This window comes from Hylobates moloch, unplaced genomic scaffold, assembly GCF_009828535.3.
Source record: "Hylobates moloch isolate HMO894 unplaced genomic scaffold, HMol_V3 SCAFFOLD_4, whole genome shotgun sequence".
Taxonomy (NCBI): Eukaryota; Metazoa; Chordata; class Mammalia; order Primates; family Hylobatidae; genus Hylobates; species Hylobates moloch.
Genome location: NW_026652279.1, coordinates 38,385,984 through 38,406,460, shown reverse-complemented (window position 1 = coordinate 38,406,460; position 20,477 = coordinate 38,385,984). Strand labels below are relative to the sequence as shown.

The following is a 20,477-nucleotide window of genomic DNA, read 5'->3' as shown; positions in this document are numbered from 1 at the left end:
TGGGAAGGAAGCCATACATCTCCAGGTGCATGTCTGAGGCCCATGGGAACCTGCCCAGCATCTGCAGCAGAGGGTGCAGGTGCCAGGAAATAGGGTAATGGATGAACTCAGATTGCACTTTCTAGGGCCCAGACCCTCCCTGACACCTGGGGCATGGGCACACTCAGCCAGCCATGGACCAGCAGTCTTTTCCCAGTGGATGGGACCACCACTGAGACTCCCTGACCCCATCCCACGCCATCAGCAAGAGGCTGACACCCACTGCAGGGGAGACTGAGGTCATCCATCATTTCTCTTGTCCTGAATCAACTTGATAAATACCTCCACTGCAGCAGAATACCTTTACTGAAATACTTTCCATCCACAATGCCTTTGGATACTTGCTTAGCTTGACAATGGCTCATTCTGTCTTTTTGGCTTAACTCCACGGCCACCTCCTTCAGGCAAACTCTCTCGATCCTCTCAGTGGAATCAACTGTCCCCTCCTGGGCCCTCCTTCAATAGTCTGCCTCCCTTACCTCGCCGTGTCCACATGACGTGCCTCGTATCTGAGCACCAGGAGTCCTGGTCTCTCTCCCTTAAGGCTCTGTGCTTCCGGGGAGACTGATTGTCTAGCTCAGGCATGCTGGGGACACTTGGCAAGGCTGCCAGTAGAACTGAGCCAAACCAACGGAACCGGCCGCCTTCCTGGCAGCCACTCCCGCCTCTGACCTTGCCCTCTGTGCCTTTTTTCTTTGCCCCTGCCCAAGCTATTTCTAAAGCCCAAAGTCTCTGACTTGCTCCCTTGGCTGTCACATAAGCTTGCACCACCCATGTTTTTCAATGACCAGGGCTCCTTCTGTTGCCGGTGATAGCCATGAATTGGCCAAAGTGCCTTTTTGCTATGGCTCACAGGCAGGGTGATTCTCTCTAAGCGGAACACCTGCATTTGAATGCGCCTGCCTGGTAGTAGCACCCTGGGGAGTTGTCTAACCCCTGTGAGCCCAACCTTTCGCATCTGGGAAGAAGTGGAATCAGCAGTTCGATGCCTGGCTAGGTGTCTGTAGGAAACCTGAGGCCCTGGAAGTGCAAGGGCCTCACACGGCACAGGATCCTCACACGGCTGCCAGCCTCTCCTCCACTCCTGGAGTCTGCAGAGCCCTCCCTTCCCACACACTTCCTCTGGGAAAAGCTGCCCAGGCTGCTGTAGGGAACAGGAACCCTGGAGAAGGCAGAAAGTCTGGTGGCACACGCCAACCCTCAGCTTGGCTGGGCACCTTTGGGAGACAGTTTCACCCCACTGTTTCCCTGCCTGCAACTAGGCAGCCAGAAGGTCAGTCAGTTGCTCGGGCTGTGGACAGTCCCAGGGAGGTAGACGGTACCCGGGGGTGGACACTTACGAGATGGCCTCAATCATGTCCAAGCCCATCTCCACGCAGCAGTGGGCGTGGTCAGCCCTCGCTTCAGGCAGCCCCGAGACGCAGTAATAACAATCCCCGAGGATCTTAATACGTAAACAGTGATTCTCCTGGAAAGCAAATTAATTTTACAAATTAAAAATAGTAGGAAAGAGAAGTGGGAGGGAAAGAAATGAGAAGCAAACAGATTCACCCCGTGCCTGGAATAACTTGCCTTATAGGGCAGTGAGCGCAGGCCCACGCCGGAACTCAGCATGGTCCTGGGACAGGCTTATCAGGAGACGTTGGGGAGGGAGGGATTGTGGGGATGGAGGGATGGGCTGGGCAGCCCTGAGCGGCATTCCAGCTCCCAGATTCAGGAGCTCACTTTTAAAGATCCACTCCAGAGCCCCAAGAGGAATTTGGCTGGTTGAACTGCAGCTCAGCCAGCAAGGTGGCCTTATCAGCTTAAGGAAGGCCCCAAGCCCCAATACAAGGGTCTCTGGTCCCCTCCACACCCCAGGAGTCACTCTGATTCGTTGCTTGAGATTCTATCAAAAGTTGTCTCATTCTCCTCCTTTTACAAAAAGACTGAAGCAGGCAGAAATGAGCTTTAACCAAAAGCTCACTGACTCTCGGCCTGTCTGAGATTTTTATCAAAAAAGAATTTTGCTCAACTAGCAAGCACATGAGTGCCAAGAATCTAACAGAGCTGCTGCTGAGTGACAGGTGCCACAGGGCCACCTGCAGGCCACCACCAATCCGTCAGTGGGATTGCGATGGAATATCACTAATCATCAATTATGAGCGGTCCAACTCTGGCTCCCAAAGATAGTTGAGAAACAGGGATTCAAGTGCCCTTGTGGCCTGGACTCATTTGAGACCCAAGTGCCAAGCAGATACTATTCACCTAATTCAGTTCAGTGATAAAACCCACAGGTGAGTATATACGCTCCACCATGGAAGCCCCCAGAGAGGCCCCGGCACTGGCCCCGATGGCACCAGCCTCTCATCAATAACCTGGCCTGGCGTCCTGTGTGGGCCAAGGGGAATGTGTCCACCTGTCAGTGGCCGCTGACATTTAATCACTCTACAGAGGCCTAGAGCTGGGAAAGGATAACGGAGGGGTGAATAGGGGCCTAAGGAATGAACGTGTCATTCACCACTCCCTGCCATGGAGTGTTACTTCCAATTTATCCAAACGTTTAAGAATCCTCTTTCTGGATGCCTCTAGGGAATGGCACACAGCCGCCTGCAGGCCAGCTGGGGATTCAGACTCATTCTCTTATCAGTCTGGCCAATCTCATCGGGAATGTGGCTTGATGGCACCTAATGTGCCCCAGACAAACAGCTTATTCTCCTGGGGGTTTGGGCAGTGTCACCGGCAGGCCTCACCGCCCGCTTCCACGGATGGGGGCATGGAGGGCTCCCCACGCTCTCGCTTGTGGTCAGCGACAGTGCTGAAAGCAACTCCAGCTGAGTGTGTCTCCAGGGCCCACGCAGGGCGTGAGGACACAGCCACAGCCTGAGGGGCCCCTCTGCCCATCACCAGCAGGCTCTGCTCAGGAGGGTACACCCAGGCACATGCCCTTCCCTGGGGTTCAGCAGGTCCTCGACCACAGCAGCCTCCCTCAACAGCCCAGGTCAGGCCACCCCCAGCCCCGGCTCAGGGCGACTCACTGCGGCCAGCTTGTCAAAGCGGGCGAAGAGCTCGTTGAGGGTCATGACCAGTTCCTGTGCAGTGCACTGGGACGCCAGGCTAGTGAAGCCCTCGATGTCAGCAAACAGGATGCTGGGGAGACAGGCAGAGGAGGAAGACCCTGCTATAGGCTGAATCTTTGTGTCTCCCAAATTCATACATTACATCTTTTTTTTCTTTTTCTTTTTCTTTTTTTTAAGAAGAGGTCTTGCTCTATTGCCCAGGCTGGAGTGCAGTGGCGTGATCAAGGCTCACTGCAGCCTCGACTTCTCGGGCTCAAGGGATCCTCTCGACTCAGACTCCCAAGTAGCTGGGACTACAAGAGTGTGCCACCCTACCTGGCTAATTTTTTTTTTTGAGGGGGGGTAGAGACAGGGTCTCGCTATGTTGCCCAGGCAGGTCTCAAACTCCTGGGCTCAAGCAATCCACCCACCTTGGCCTCACAAAGTGCTGGGATTACAGCCATGAGCCACCACACCTGGTTGCCTTAAATCCTAATGCCCAATGTGATAGTATTAGGTGGGGCCTTTGAAAGATAATGAGGTCACAAGGGTGGAGCCCTCACGAATGGATTAGTGCCCTTATAAGAAGAGACACAAGAGCTTGCTTCTTTGCTTTCTGCTCACCACTTCATGACGATGTGAGAAGGTGGCCGTCAGCAACCCGAAAGAGGGCCCTTGCCAGACCCTGATCATGCTGGCACCCTGATCCCAGACTTCCAGCCTCCAGAACCGTGAGAAATACACTGCTGTTGTCTGTAAGCGCCTGGTCTTTGGTATTCTCTTAGAGCAGCCTGAACAGACCAAGACAGACCTCCACGAGGGAGGACAGGCAGGGCTTGTGGCCAGGGACCAGCCTGGGGCTCCTTGGGCCTGAGAGGGCTGCCAGCCAGCAAGAGTGCTGGGGGCTCCATGTGGCTGCTGGGCGGGGGACAAAGAGGCCCTGGCACTGGAGGGCCGAGGATGCTGCCTCTTTCTGCTGCTATCCTCCTTCTGTGCTCTAACGGCACCCTCCCCCAGCCCAGGAGGAAGACGGGGAGGGGCGTGAGTCCCGGGTGTGTGCCTCAGGAGGGTGCAGGACAGGGGGCCAGGCCTCAACTCCCAGTCATCTCTCAGGCCTGCCCGTTTGACCTCTGAGGGCACTGGGCCTGCTCCTGGGGAGGAGAAGCCTTTTATACCTCTGCTCTGGAAGGTATTTCAGGCCAGAATGGTGGCCTTGCAAACTGACTTCCCAATCCCACAAGGAAAGGACTCTAGCCCCAAGCCCTCCATCCTGAGGGAGTCCTCTATCCCCTAACAGAAACACAGGAAAAGAGGCCCAGGGAGGAGAAAGGAAGACACAGCCTGTCAGCGTCCCTGGAAGCCCCCAACTCCTCCCTCCCAGTTCCTCAGTGCACCAGCTGGTGATAGATCTTTCACCAGTCCCTGTGGCTTGTGTTCCCTAAGTTGAAAACATTTTCTTTTTCCTTTGAAACGGGGAGGGAAGACCCCAGGACCAGAATCTGTAAGGGCCCCTGAAGTTATTTTTCTTAAAAGGGACACAAAAATCTAAAAACTGTCGTGTACTGAGATGCTCCTGGCAGCCAGGCGCTGAGCGGGAGGCTTCCAACATGTCATCTCACTGAGTCCGCGCAAGAGCCCTGCAAGCGAGGGGTCAGTGTCCCCATTTCACAGACGGGAGCCAAGTCTCAGAGCAGCCAGAGACAGCGGCGTGGCAGGATTCTTCCTCCAAGGTCTGTGCTCCTCCCCAGGCACCTCGGGACGCCTGAGGCTCCAGAAGCCGTCTGTTTTAAAATTAATGATGTTGAACTAAACATATTTTGTCCTTTTATTCCAAAAATGTGTGTTGGTACATTAAGCATGTCTTTTTAAATCAAATATTGGGCTCACGCCTGTAATCCCAGCACTTTGGGAGGCTTAAGCGGGCGGATCACTTGAGGTCAAGAGTTCAAGACCAGCCCAGCCAACACGGCAAAAACCCATTTCTACTAAAAATACAAAAATTAGCTGGGCGTGGTGGCATGTACCTGTAATCTCAGCTACTCAAGAGGCTGAGGCAGGAGAACCACTTGAACTCGGGAGATGAAGGTTGCAGTGAGCCGAGATAGCGCCACTGCACTCCAGCCTGGGTGACAGAGCTAGACTGTCTCAAATAATAATGAATAAATAAATAAAATATTGACAAATGATAATTGTATGTATTTATGGGGTGGGTGCAAAGTGATGTGATGTCACGTATCCACAGTGTGGAATGGTTGATTGGGCTAATCAACAAATCCATCACCTCACATACTGCTCATTTATCCCTCCTGTCGTCTAACTGGAACATGGTACTCTTTGCTAAGCCTGTCTTTATATTCTCATGCTTTGACATCCAAGGCCCCCGAGAGTTGGTGCCTCCCAAGACAAGCCAATTCCCAGAGACAGTAAACAACTTGCCTTAGGGTGTGCCTTTCACACACAAACCAACCAACCCAGGGTCCACTGCTGACGACAATCCCCTGCCCTCGCCACCCCAGGGACAGGCACTGGAGTCCCAGGCAACTTGGGACAGCCCCTACATACCGAGCCAGTGCAAAGACATCCTTCAAACCAGCCAAGCAGCTGCCTTGCTACCCTTCCTTCCCGCACAAACCACAATAAAGGGCCCTGCTCCCTTGGCCTCCTGACTGCCCTGGTGCCTCCCCCTGTGGCCCCTGCGTGGTGTGTCTCCTCCTCATGGGAACTGTGAGTGACAACCTTAGCGGCAGTCCTCTCCCGATCTGTTGGCCTCACCATCATAAAACCTACATTTTAAAACAGTCAGACACTATTTTAAGTTCACAGAAATATTAACTCATTCAAACCTCATAACCACCCCGTCAGGAAATGAGGACACAGAAAAGTCACCTGGCCAAGGCCACACAGGCACTGGCTCCACACTTTAGGAGTTGAACCAATCAAGATGATGCTGTCTGCAGGCCCCACAGACACCTTAAATGGGTAAAGGTACAATCCAACACCCTGGCACTGTGAGGGAGGTGGGAGGACCCGTGGGAGCTGCTGCTGTGGTCCCGGACAGGTACAGGACCCTCCTGAGAGGGGTCACTCTCAGCAGCTGCTCACCAGCTCACACGAGAACCTCTTTTTTTCCACAGGGCCTGTGGAAATAGGTTGGGCCACCAGGGAGTGCATCCCAAGGCTTCAGCCAGGCTGTCCCACCTCCCAGGAGAAGCACAAGATGGCAGCCCCCAACCACTGCCGTTTCCCCAAATCCTGGTTCCTCTGGCCACTTCAATAGAACAACCAAGGCAACTGTAAGAGGGAGGTCAGAAAGAGTGAGAGAAATGGGGACAGGGACAAGAGATGGAACAAATGAGAGGGAGAAAAGAAAAGGTGAGGAGGTGGAGCAGAGAGGACAGGCCCTATCCTGCTAGGCCAGGGGACTCAGGACAGCAGAGAGCTGCTCCAGCGTGTGCAGCTGTGGGATGGGCCCAGAAAATGAAAGGGAATTTGGATCCTCCATATGCTCTGATGCCTAGTGTCTGGTGTGGCTGGTGGGCCCACCACCGTGGCCCAGAGGTAGGCTATGCTGGCGCGTGCATGCCTGGGGGAGGGTGCCTGCAGACCCCCATCCTGGCCCACCCTCCGCCTCCCTGCCTCCCAGGCAGCTGCCCCCTCTACCCAGAGAAAAGGAGAAGGTCTCTCCCACAGTTTGTGAAAGCACCCATTCCATAGTTGTTCTGGAAATTCTTCTTTATCTCTCAGGAAATCAAAACCAAGGGAAGCTGGGGTCCAGACTGGCTGCACATGAGTCTAGGAGCATGTTCAGTGAGTATCCCCTTGGCCAACACCAGTACTTCAAACACAAAGCTGGCAGGCAGCATGACCAGTGGCTGGTCCACCCCCGGCCTGAGGCTATGCAGTAAAGGCCTGGCTTTGGGGGCTGAAGATGCCCCCGGGGTAGGAAGGAAAAAGTCCCCTAATCTGGCAGAGGTAGGACTGCCACTGAGCAGAGTAACACACAGCACCAGACAGAGCAGAGGAGGTGAGAAGGGGGAGCGTGGGGCACCCCAGACACACGAGGCAGACGCATGTGGTCCCAGGGGCTCCACTGCACTCCAGCCTCCTGTGCCTGCCTGGCTGATCCAGCCACTCAGGTGGGCCAGGCTTCTGCCCATCTGTGCAGTGGGATGGCCAGGCCTGTGGTCAACTCATTCTCCACAGATGACCCTGCTGGACCTTGGCATTCTTCCATGGCAGCTCTTGTCACACTAGACCATATGGTCCTGGGACCAGGCATCTCGTAGAATCACCTGGGGAGCTCTTACCTGGAGAGACCCCCTACCCCCAGCCCCAGAGATTCTGACTTAATCGTCTGGGGTGGGCTCCGCTATTGATTGTCTTTGTTCTGTTTTATTTTCAGCTTCCCTGGTGACTGCACTACGCAGCCAGGGTTGAGAACCACCACACTAGTTTAAAGGTTGCCTCAAGAAGGCTTCTACCACCTCATTTAAATTTACAACCCTTCCCATCTGTCTATCTCCCTTCTCCACCATATTTTTCTCCACTGACTATGCTGTGTATTACTGTTGTTTATTATTATGCTCCGGTCTGTCTCCTCTCACTCAAATGTAAACTCTTTGAGGGAGAGATTTTTATCTACTTGATTCACGGCTACGTCCCAGACCTTAGGAAACATGCAGCTGAATGGCTGCCTGGATGCGGCGGGCCATGCCTACCTTGGCCTCTGCTCTGCACCCTGCCCGACACCCAGCACAACACCCAGACGTGAAAGGTGCCCCTGGTAGTTTCCTCAGGCTGCTATAACAAAGCACCACCAACCAAGTGGCTGAAAACAACAGATTTTTATTGTCTCGTGGTTCTGGAAGCTGGAGGTCTGAGATCAAGGAGTCAGTAGGGCCCTGCTCCCGCTGCAACTCAACAGAATCTCTCCTTGTGTATTCCTAGCTTCTGGAGGCAGCCGCCATTCCTGGGCTTGCAGCTGCATCACTCCAGTCTGCCTTGGTCCTCACCAGGACTTCTCCCTGTGTGTCTGTGCTTTCACAAGGCAGTCTCTTCTCACAAGTTCGCCATTCCTATTGGATTAGGAGCCCATCCTACTCCAGTATGACCTCATCTTTACTTGATTTCATCTGCAAAGATCCTGCTTCCAAATAAAGCTACATTCACAGGTACCAGGGATTCAACGTATCCTTTAGGGGGATAAAATTCAACCCACAACAGTGCCTAATACTTATTTGTTGAAAGGAAGGAAACTTTCCTGGTTCCAAAGCAAGAGGCACAACTAGTAACTCCAAATTGTGAGCTCTTCCTTCTGCCCCACAAAGCCTCTCGGAGTCTCAAGCATGTCACCTGAGACAGGAGCCCATGAAGTCCTGTCCCCCAGCAGACGCTCCAGCCATATGCACGGAACCAGTGGCTGAACAGGTACCAGGGACATGGGGACATGAGTGGCCTCTGGTTGTGTGCCAGGAGACATGAGAAACAACATTGGTATGTGAGGAGTTCCAGGTGCCTTTGAAAACCTGCACCTCCCTGCAGCCTCCTGGGAATCTACTCTGCCTGGCCAGCTGCTGAGGAACCAGGGAGGGGCAGGTCACCGCCCACCAGTGAAGAGCCACTCAAAGCAAGGCTTCTATGATGGGTGTGCGGAAACCCAGGCAAGGTTGCTACTGAGGTCCTGACTGTGAAGCCCCCAAAGCTTCCCCACACATTTATATAAATCTTGCCACCCCCACATTCCCCCACCTCCTGTCAGAGACAAAGTCACATTTCTCTGCAGCTTTGGGGGAGGATTCTGCTTAATGAATGTCACTTCTGCAGGCTCCTGGGTTTTACAAGGTTTACCCTACAGCAGACTCTGTTCTGCTGGCCAGGATTTCCCGATCTGCCCCGGAGTAACTCTGAAGGCCATTTCCCAGCTCAGCGCTGGTCCAGATGTGCAGGAAGGTGCTAATTCATCTATTAGCTCCCATCTGAGAGCTCCTCTTGGGAACAGGATCAGGTCCTCATGGCGGGTGCACAGAACTGGGGTAGGGCCACCCTGGCTGTGCACACTTCCCTAATTGCCTGCCATCCATCACTCACAGTCTCCTGCATTCTATTCCAGGGGCAAGAGCGGGAGACAGAGTCCCAATTACCACAACAGGCCCTTCAGCCCTCCGGAGCAGCTTTGGCTCAGCTTTCCAAACCACGTGCACTTTTGGTGAAGTGCATTTCCTCGTGGTTGTTCCCTCTTGCTGCCAACAGGCCCGTGACTTTATGAAGCTGTCAGAGCCTGGCCCTGCTCCTGTGCACATCCTGCAGCACCTTGGACACCCAGGTGCTGAGTTTTCCTAGTGGTCTAGGGGAGCCTGTGGTGCTGATCACCAGCTCCTCTCATCTCCTGCAGCCCTTGGCATCGTCAGAACTGTGTGAGTGGTGGAAGGTGGGAAGGGAGTATGGCAAGGTCTCAGCCCAACTCCCAGGAAGTTGGGAGCTGAAGGTGCTGGGGAAGTAACCGGAAGGGCCCAGCATGGGCTGGGGAGGCTGAAGTGGCCACACCTCTGGATGCGCCAGTGGTCTCTTTTTGACCAAGGGTGCTGTCCCCTGCAGTGTGTCCCCTCCATTTGCCCCCTATCATCCAACCTGAAGAATCCTTTGGGCTCATATGCCCCTAGTAAGGTACAAGAGGAGCAAGGAGTCACTCATATCCTTTAGGGGAGTTAGCACAATCAGGTGTGGTCTTATTAACACTGGGCTGAGGTCAGACACCAGAGGGCTGTTTCCCAAGGAGTGTGGCACAAAAAAGATGAGAGAGGGGCATGTGAGCTGGTAGCAGCCATAGGCCCATCCAGGGGCACAGGCTGGGAAAGGAAAAGGGGGAAAGGCCTATGGGAGCCTGCTGGACACAGAATGCCTGCACAAATTCCACCAACAGGGAGAGCCTGCCCTGGGACAACCGGGCTCTCTCCACTCTTGCAAGGACAACAGGACGCCTTTCTTCAGCAAGTGGAAACCAAGACAAGAGGCCCAGTGACTGGTTTGACTGTCAGGACTGGGTCCAGGGGTCCTAGGTCGAGACATGTCCTAGATTTGACTAAGGGCCTCCTGCAGGACCCCTCCCACCCACCCAAACCCCTCTCTTGTTTCTGCCTACCCAAATCCTACCCCTACTGTACATACAATGGAACACCCCACAGCACCTACAGGCATTCTGTTTAGAAAGTCTGGAAAGATTTAGGGAAATGCTTCCTGAAGGAAAATCACACAAAAGGAAGAAGAAACTGCAAGACCTAGCAATATTAGTGATCTCAGGGAGTGAGTCTATGAGTGCTTTTTCTTCTCCATACTGCTCTTCTTTTCCAATTTTTCTACAAAGAACATATATTCTTCACATAATAAAAATGTTTATTTTTTGCCATGCACGGTGGCTCATGCCTATATTCCCAGCACTTTGGGAGGCCGAGGCAGGAGGAACACTTAAGCCCAGGAGTCGGAGACCAGTCTAAGCAACATAGTGAGACCCTGTCTCTGCAAAAAAAATTTAAAAATCAGCCAGGAGTGGCAGCGGGCACCTGGGGTCCCAGTTACTGGGGACTGAGGTAGGAGAACTGTTTGAGCCCAGGAGGTCTAGGCTGCAGTGAGCCATGATCACACCATTGCACTCCAGCCTGGGTGACACAGTGAGATTCTGTCTCAAAAAAAAGTAAAATAAGAAAGAAAAGTGTTTATTTTTTAAAAGGTAAAAAATCACATTCTTCTTTTAGGGCCTGATTCTAACCCTTCCATCTTCGTAATGTCTTCCTTGACTCACCCAAGCCCAGAATAATACTTCTTATGTCTAAATTTTTATTAGAATCGTAATCATAAATAACAGCTGATTCCAGCTGTTTCAAAGACATAGCCGGGCAAATTCAACTCGTCAGCGCCTCTTTGCTCTGTCTTCCCTCCCTTCTTATCTCCCACAGGGCCCCTCATTTTGAGTCCAGAGAGCTAAAATAGTCTTTGCTGGCTGCTGACTCCAGCCCCCACCAATTAAGGCAAACTGAGGTCTTTTGTTGGGACACAATCCCAGGTAAGGATGTGGAGGAATTCAAACCCTTGTGCACTGCTGGGAGGAAGGTCAAATGGTGCAGCCCCTCTGGAAAACAGGATGGCAGTTCCTCCAAAAGCTAAAGATAGAATCGCCGTATGATCCAGCAATACCATTCTAGATATATACCCACCAAAACTGAAAGCACAGGCCAGGCATGGTGGCTCACTTCTGTAATCCCAGCACTTTGGGAGGCTGAGGCAGGCGGATCACCTGAGGTCAGGAGTTCGAGACCAGCCTGGCCAAAATGGTGAAACCCCGTCTCTACTAAAAATACAAAAATTAGCCAGGCACGCTGGTGCGTACCCGTAATCTCAGCTACTAGGGAGGCTGAGGCAGGAGAATTGCTTGAACCCAGCCTGGCCAACATGGCAAAAACCCCATCTCTACTAAAAATACAAAAATTAGCTGGATGTGGTAGCACGAGCCTGTGGTCCCAGCTACTTGGGAGGCTGAGGCAGGAGAATCGCTTGAACCCGGGGGGCAGAGGTTGCAGTGAGCCAAGATAATGTCACTGCACTCCAGCCTGGGTGACACAGTGAGACTCCATCTCAAAAAAAAAAAAAATTGAAAGCACAGATATGAAAAAAATATTTGTACACCCATGTTCCTAGAAGCACTATGCACAATAGCCAAAAGGTAGAAGCAACCCAGTGTCCATCAATGGACACTTTGTATGGATCAACAAAATGTGGTATATTCCTACAGTGGAGTATTATTCAGCCCTTAAAAAGGAAGAAAATCCTGACACATGCTATATCATGGATGAACCTTGAAGACATCATGCTAAGTGAAATAAGCCAGTCACAAAAAGCACAAATACTATATGTTTCCACATACATGAGCTACCCAGTCAAAATCATAGAGACAGAAAATAGAATGATGGTTTCCAGGAGCTTGGGGGAGGGAGGATGGGGAGTTAGCGCTTAATGGGTATACAGTTTCAGCTTGGGAAAATAAAAAAAGTTCCAGAGATGGATGGTGGTGATGGTGGTTGCACAACAATTTCAATGTACTTAATGTCACTGAACTGTACATTTAAAAATGGCTAAGACGGTGAGTTTTATGCTATGTATTTTTATCACAACGAAAATAATCCATTAAATTTTTTTTTAAAAGACCCAACCCTAGTGACTCCAACAGGGCCCCCTGGGTTGTCAAGCTGCTGTTCCCATAGCACTGAACTCCCTCACTGTGAGGGCTGGATATTCCCTAAGGAGCAGAGACAGTGTCTTTTTCATACTGGCAGGCTGTATATAGTAGCAGCTCAGTAAATGTTTGTGGAATGACTAAAATAATAACATAAAGACATTTATATCTATAACTGATATGGGAGTAGAGTTCAGAATACTTAAAAAAAAAAAATAGAGACAGGGTCTCGCTCTGTTGCCCAGGCTGGAGTGCAGCAGCAAGATCTTGGCTCGCTGTAACCGCAAGCTCCTGGGCTCCAGCAATCCTGTTGCCTCAGCTTCCCAGTATTCTGGGCCTAGGATTACAAGTATGAACCATCGTGCCGGGCCCAGAATACTTTTCTTCATGTCAGGTTTGAGACAGGAATGCAGGGTGTTCACAGCCCCTCCTCATGTGGTCTGTTGGCTGAGGGTGCGAGTGGAAGGTAAACATTTTCCACCCTCTGCCTACAGGGTGCACAATCCGCCCATGGGTATCTGAGTATCTCGGACATTTGTCGCGTGGTCATTATAATTCAGAACCACACTGCAGCAGAGCCAGACACCAGAGCAACCTGGGGAATGCAGCCAAGTCCTTGAAGGAGACAGGAGAGGAGATAATAACCTTAAAAGTAGGAGGTGTTGGGGAAAGACTGAGGAGACAGGGAATCTCTCCCCAAGACCCTGCCCCACCCCTGATGTGTGGGGAGCGGGGCTGGCTACCTCATTGCCACACCAGGCTTGGTAGCCCCTCTGCCAGGACCCTGGCTGCAGATCCACAGGATTTGGGTGCCTGATCCAAGTTGGTGAACCAAGATCCCCCGACCCGTGCCCCATCCTGAACGCTGGGGCCCTGCGGGGAATGTTTCTTAGGCAAAGGACCAGCACCCACTAGAGGAGACAGCCTTCTCTCCCTTCACACAAAGAAGAGTCTGGAATGATCTCTCACCCACCCACCACCTACGACCTTTAAAACCTCAGGGCTCCAGCTCAGGCACAGACCAGTCAGGTGCAGGGTCATCCACAGTAAGGAGCTCCTGTGAAAGCAGAGAATCCTTCAGAGCCATCTCAGTCCTGGCTGAGGCGTTCTCTGGCCCCTGAAGCCTTTGGGGTGTTGAGTTACCTGACCTTGACTCTCATCTGGTCGTCCACCCTGCCTTAAGGGCAATCAGTCTGCAGCCTCCTGGGCTGCGCGGGGCTGGGGACCTTCCATGCCCTACCTCACCTCAGCTCCCAGCGGAGTCCTGGGCTAGCTAGCTGGGACCCCTCTTACGGATGCTGCTCCTCTGTGCCTTTTATCACAATGATAACAGAACAATAGAGCAGTACGTTGCCTATGAAGTCCTTGTCTTCTGGTCACTAAACCCTAGCTCCCACAAGAATGTGATAAACTCAGTTGACTAATTATTCATTGTTTAGTGTCTTCTCTAACAGAAGATGAGCTTCATGATGCCAGCGATGACATGTACTTTAATCCGTGTCACACTGCCCGCCTCTAGCTGAGTGTCCTGCAGTGTGCCTGGTGGTCCCCACTGATGCAGAGGTCACACACTAGCTGAATGGATGAGTGAATGGCCATCCCATGTTACAGGTGAGGACCATCCCCATCCCATGTTACAGGTGAGGAAACTGAGGCTCCGATTAGGTGCCTTGCCCAAGTTCCCACAGCCACCAGGCGGCAGAGCTGGGTGTGGACCTGTCTCCTTAACACAGGTGCTCATCTTGGTCCCTTCCACTGACTCCTGGGCAAGGGTAAGCTGGTGATGCCAAGGTCTGTTTGCATCTACCTTTGCTGTGACCCACATGGTATGGCGCCTTCTCTGGCTGAGAAGGCTGAGGCTGACTGAGCTCTCTCCTTCCCAGGCAGAACTCCAGGAGCTGTCCCTCCCTCCAGAACAGCCTCTGCTGGCATGTCCCAGAGGCCCTTGTCCCTCCCAGGTGTGGGGAGGGCACAGCTCCCCCAGCCCTGGCGCTATCAGCTGCAGCGAGTGCAGGTATCTGGGGTGGGAGAGGACAGGCAGGAGGGCTTGCAGGCCACTGGTGGACATCCCAGCATGGGCCCCGGCTCCAGCTGACCCGCCCTGTCAGAAAGGCTGAAACATTTCCATTTGTCACCACACGTCAGACAGGGGAGACAACTAAGTGTCTCCGGGGTCTCCAGGGGTCCCCTGGCCTCTGGCCTGCCTCTGCCCACGGCCAGTGGTGGCTCAGCACCAAAACATCCTACAGGCTCCTTGGCCAGTCCCTGGCTGCACCCCGGGGAGGTGTGTGCTGCACAACTATTCTCCTCAGGGCCAGGGGAGAATGAGGCCATGGACAGTGGTGGCCCCTGCCTGACACCCCTCCCTACCCAGGACAAACTCTTCTCCCCAAACCCCCATCGGTCTCTTCCTCTTCCTTAGATCCAGGCCCAGCCTGTCATGCTGTGGAGTTGATTTATTTTTCTTGTGGCCTTGCTCTCAGTGGGGCTAGAGAACAGCATGTCATCACCCTCTCTAAATATTACAACTTGCAGAGAATTGACGAATGTGACTCATCACCCTCCATTCTCCAACTAGAGAATCCCCAGGCCTTTCTTTGTTGATATGAGTGTGATCATAATCATAAAAATAACAGTAACAATAATAATGGCAGCTCACAATTACTGAACACTTGTTGTGTGCCAGATACTGTGCTAAGCACTTTCCCCACATTATTCTATTTACTCTTTGCAACCCTATTAAGTAGGTACTCTTCCTATCCTATTACACAGATGAGGAAACTGAGGTTCAGAGTGGCTCAATGCTTGTAACTTGTCCTGGTCACATGGCCAGGAAACAGCAGAGTAGGGGCAATGTGCAAAACTGCTTAACCTCAGAGCCTAGGCCTAACCACTGTGCCCTGCCGGCTCTCCATGAGCCCAGCCCCAAGGGGTGTTTTTAAACTATGATGTCACCCCCCATCTCCTACTTAACCACCAACCCAAGCCAAAAGTTCAACCCCAAAACAGAGACCAGAGCAAGCACTGTGTTTCTACCAAGGGCTACAACCAGTGCTGCTGATGGAACAGGGAAAGAGGCCCCAGAGGGACATTTGCATATGATTGCTTACAGTTGGCCTCTGATGTGTACCAGCCACCTCTGTCCCTGGCGATGTCAGAGTCAGAATCGTCTCTGTCCCCATGAAAATTATAGCATCTTGATTTTTCTCTCCTTTCATCTCTTTCCTGATTGCTGTCATTGATCCTGGCACATCCCAGACAGAAATACCCCCACTGTGGCAGGGGTCTGACATGCAGGCCACTCTGTGATTAGGGCAGTGTTCTTTTATCAACCCAAAGTCACTGCCTCCATGGGAAAGAGACAGAGGGAGGAGTCACCCCAAGGGCAGTCACCGTAGAAGAGGCCTGAGTCAGCCCCTCTGACCAAACACCCTTGCTGGAGGGGTGGGGGCCCAAGAGCCAGCACCGTGGAACGAGGAATAGGAAGATGCCGCTGAGTGGGAGAAGAGATGGTGAGAGAGGGCAAGGAACTGGGCCGAGGTGCAGGGGTGGCCGGTGAGCCTGCTGTGTCGGCCGAGGCAGGCTGGGAACCTGTGCTGGAGGTGCCAGACTGCTTCTGAGCAGCAAATTTTCTGGATTTCCTTTGTGTTCCACTGAATGAGTGAAACCTGCACAAAGCTCTGCGGAGCTGAGAGCAATCAAGGAAAGCATCTTTGTCCACGCTGTGCCGGGGACAATGCCTGGGCCAGTGAGGTGGTGAAGACAGGACCAGGAGAGAAAATTCCAGAAGGGGGAGCTCAGTGGCTTCGCTCATATATGTTGGGACCACTTGGTGGGCTACCCCTTCCCACTTTGAACTTGAGCCTGTGGGATCTGTTCTAATAGGAAAGTCTGTTTCCTCACATGTCCTAAGGGGGAGACCCCTGGATTTTAGAACTGCCATCAGACAGAAAAGGCCCCTTGTGACTCCTCAGTCACAGAGAGAGACAGACAGACAGACACACACACACACACACACACACGCAGGAAATCAAATCTCTCTCCTGCCTCTCCTCCGAGTCTCCTGTTAGCCTGAGGGCTCCCCAGACCTCCTTCCCAGATTCCTCGGACACACTCCTTTCTCCCAGGCATGTAAAAACATCTGTCCAGTAGTCAGGCTGGGTAAAAACTAGTATCAGAAAGCATTCCGGGGTATTTCTCCCACTTAACCAACGACAGGATCTTGGACAAGTTACTTCCTCTCTGTGCCTCAGTTTTCTCTCCTGTAAAATGGAGATAATCACAGTACAGCTCTCTTCTTTGCTGTGGGGATTAAGTGAGTAGATGAACACACGTAGGGCGGTGGATGGTTCAGGCAAGCTCTGCGTAGGTGTGAGCTCTCACTGCTAGCAATCTTCCACCATGGGAGGGCCAAGGTGGGTGGGAGAAGCAGCAGGGAAATAGCACATCTGCACTGCCTGAAGGGCTCAAGCCCAGAAGTTCAGCCACTGACTCCACTTCCCTGAGCTGGGCTCAGCTGCAACCCCCTCAGGTCCCTCCTGGATGTGGAGATTCAGCCAGGGGCAGCCTTCTTCCTGGGAGACCAAGGTGACTGCTGCCTACACTGTCCCTACCTGACAGAGAAGCATGGGGGGTTGGGAGACCCCCAAAACTGGGGGCCAATGTGTTATGCAGATACATGTCTCTCCCAAAGGCTTAGGGTCTCAGTTTTGAGAGACAGACGGAAGACATGCAGTCAGAATCCACAGTCTCAGATCCCAGGGCAGACTTGGGAACTGGGCAGTTCTCACTCTGCCTGAAGAAAACAGTGCTTCCCTCATCCCTACTGCTGTCAGCCTCACGTTCTCTCTCTCTCTCTCTCTCTTTCTCTCTCTCTCTGTGTGTGTGTGTGTGTGTGTATATGAGAGAGAGATAATTTGCACTATTTCACTTAATCACTTTCTTGAAAACTCAGGCCAAGCCTCCAAAGAGTCCTCTTTACACCAACCTTAGAGGACTCGTGAGTCCTAGGGAAACTTGCCTGGGGAGAAGGAACTCTCCGGAAGGCAAACACAGCAGCTCCTTTTCTGGGCATATGGGAGGATTATCGGGCTCTCCAGGAAGCCATGCTGGATGAAGGCCACTGTATCGCTTCGTGTCCCCGTGGAACTCATAAGCAGATTTTGCACTCTATTAATCTACATCTGTTTGCACGTCCCTGCTGTCAGCAGCTTCTGTCTAGGGAGGCGGCAAACACGCAGTGAAAGGAGCGTGGGCTCTGGAGCGGCCACTTGGGTGCAGCCTGGCTGTACCACTGCTGGCTGGGGAACCTTGAGCCCTTGAGTCTTTTAATCTAGAATGCGTTCCCCACCCTTTTTTCTTTCTCCATGACTGGCTTTTTAAAGAGTACACAATGTAGACTGTCCCACGTTCTGGATTTGTCCAGTGGTTTCTTGGTGATGTTTTTTTTTTCTTTCAACTTTTTATTACAGAAAATTTCAAATAGAGTATATATGAAGTAAATAGCATACATGACCCATCTATCAACTGGGTGTGCTGATAAAGGTAGCTGGCTTGCAGTGCTGTCAGGAGGACTGGTGATAAGGTGGGCAGAGCCTGGCCCAGTGCCTGGCACGCACTGGCTTAGGAGGCATGGAAGCTGCCAGATGGTGGTGAAGATGAGATGATGGTGGTGACATTCGGGTCCCAGTCTATGCTTTCCATCTCTCTTGGTAGGCTAGGAGCTCTTAACCAAAGCGGGTGGTGTTGCTTCCTCCTTTCTCCTCCTCCTGTTTTTATTCTCTCCCTGCAGCCTCACTATCCCCCCATCTCTCCACTCCCCCAAAAAGTTACATGGGACACCATGATAATTCACTCACTTAACAGACCTGGAGGGGTGGGGCTGGCATGCTGTAGATGACACACTCTCCAAAGTCACCAAGCCACCCTGTCAGGCTGTGCCCACTTGAAAGGAGGGAAGTGGGATGTCTCCATGGTGGTCCAGCTCTCCCTCCCTTCCCTCCTCCTCCCGCAGCTTCACCCATACCTCACGTTGTCATGTTTCTGGATGTAAATCTTATGGAACATCATATCCTCCTGCTTGGCGTTGATGTCTGCTTTCATCTCCATGGCAACATGACGGGGAAGGACAGACAGCAGGAGCCGTTCCTGCGGAGGGAAGCACATGCTTTCATCACCGCGCCTTCCACCTGCCTGGCAAGTGCTCGCTCCTCCACACCTGTGCCCCTGCCTGAGGGCCCTGGAAAACCTCTCAGGCTCTCCCGGGACTCCTGGGCTAACAGTGTGTGTGTGTGTGTGTGTGTGTGTGTGTGTGTGTGTGTGTGTGCGCGCGCGCGCACGCGTGTGTCTGTGTGTGTGTCTGTGCATGTGTGTACATGTGTGCAGGCTACCTGTCCCCCATCTCCCCTCCCCGGGACACCAGCTAATCCCTCCACCTCCCTCGCCACGTTTCTCGGGCAAAAGCGCTCCTGGTGAACATGTGAGTACTGAGCATCTCGGGTTAGAATCCTGGATGTCACCTGAGACTCTGTGTGACCTTGGGCAAATTACTGAACTTCTCTGAGCCTCAGGTTGCTCATCTGTAAAATGGGGATGGAGTTGTTGAGAGCATTAAATGAGATCCACTCCATCAGTTATCAAATATTTATTGAGCACCTACCATGTGCCAGGCACTATTCTGGGGACCAAGTGAGTTAACACCAAGAGTGAGACAGGCAAGGTTCCTCCTTCAGAAAGCTTCTGATGTCATGGGGGTCTGGGGCGCCACTATGGGGGCACTGAGCAGGGACACCTGATCTCCACTGGAGCAGTAAGAGAGGGCTTCCTGGAGACTGGAAGGATGGGGTGGGGAGGAGGTGCTCCAGTTCTACCTGGGTACAGTGGCCCAGGAGAGTGGGAAAGCAAACTGACTCAGAGAAACCACGTCACAACCAGCGGCAGGGGAGGTGGGAGAGAAGCAAGCGGAAGGGCAGGCCACATCACGGAGGCTCACGTCAGCCTGTTATGGAGTCTGGACTATGCTCTCTTTCTGAGCTCCTCTCCCGGGCCTGCCCTGCTCCAAGATGCCCAGCTGCCTCCCTGCCAGGCTCCCCGTCAGGCTGGTGCACATCATTCGCTCATCCCCAGCCTTTCATTTTGGCTGCCTCCAGCCCTCATTCTCCTGCCCTTCACTCCGCACCAGATGCTAGAGTCACCCTCCCATATGGCCCTGAGATTCTTCTGCTTCTATGTCATCTCTGCTTCCTCTCCCTCCACCTGGCCCCAAACATGGCATGTCCCACCTCTGTCCTCGCCCCATTCACACCTGCATTCTGGGAGTAAGTCCATGGCCAAGGTTCCCACTACAGAGGTGGCTATATCAGCCACTTCCCACATCCCTACCTCCTGTCCATGGCTTGCTAGCCTCCAGCTGCCCACCTGGATGTCTTGCCACCACCACCCTGACATCACACCCAAACCACACTCGCTTTCCCACATTGTCATTCCCCAATCACTTTTCTTTCAATTTCCCTGCCTTTGCCTGGGACAGCCCCATTCTGCTGCACCAGTGTCAAGACCCTGCCCACATAAGTGGCTTTTGCTTTTCAGATCTTTCCCTCTGACACTCATTCCTTTCCCCTCAGCCCAGGCCTTGTCCAGCACTGATGAAGTCCTGCTCATCTGGAAACAGCTCTCGCATTTGTCCTTTCTGTTCTGTGCCTTCCTCCACTGCCCATATGCAGTTCTCATCTGGCTCTTGGATTCTGGTTTCAACACCCTGGACAGACAGCCTCCCTCTGCCCTCCCTGACGCCTGCACAGCCCCGATCTCTCTGAAACACTACCTGTGCTCAACACCTCCACAGGTTTTCTAGTTTCACCAGCCACATCACATATGGGTTCTTCCAGACCCACTGAACTCACTCTTCCTTATTTTCCACTGCAAATCAAAGCCCATGTCCCCCTACCCCCTTGCTATGCCTCGTGCTTGCCTGGCCCACTCCTACCACCCCCAGACTGGCTGCTGCTCCTCTCCTTGCTGAAGCACCCTCTCCACCCCAACCTCAGCCTGTCGCCGCCCAGGCCACCTTCAGGGCCAGACTGGATGACCGGGGAAGCCTCCAGATCGCTTTCCTTATCTCCAAGCTTGCTGCCTCTGGTCCATCCTCCCCACTGCAAGCAAGCAACTGCTTTTCCTAA

General features: G+C 52.8%; 1 protein-coding gene across 1 annotated transcript in view; it reads right to left on the bottom strand.

Annotated features, from left to right (window-relative positions):
• Positions 1 to 20,477, bottom strand: part of ADCY5 (adenylate cyclase 5) — a 168,275-nt gene that overhangs the window by 47,486 nt on the left and 100,312 nt on the right. Inside the window, exons 4-6 of the mRNA XM_032150004.3 lie at positions 18,326 to 18,447; positions 3,057 to 3,168; positions 1,380 to 1,507 (exon numbers count right to left, since the gene is read on the bottom strand). Of these exons, the coding sequence (XP_032005895.1) occupies positions 1,380 to 1,507; positions 3,057 to 3,168; positions 18,326 to 18,447 (362 nt within the window). The remainder of the gene's footprint in view (positions 1 to 1,379; positions 1,508 to 3,056; positions 3,169 to 18,325; positions 18,448 to 20,477) is intronic.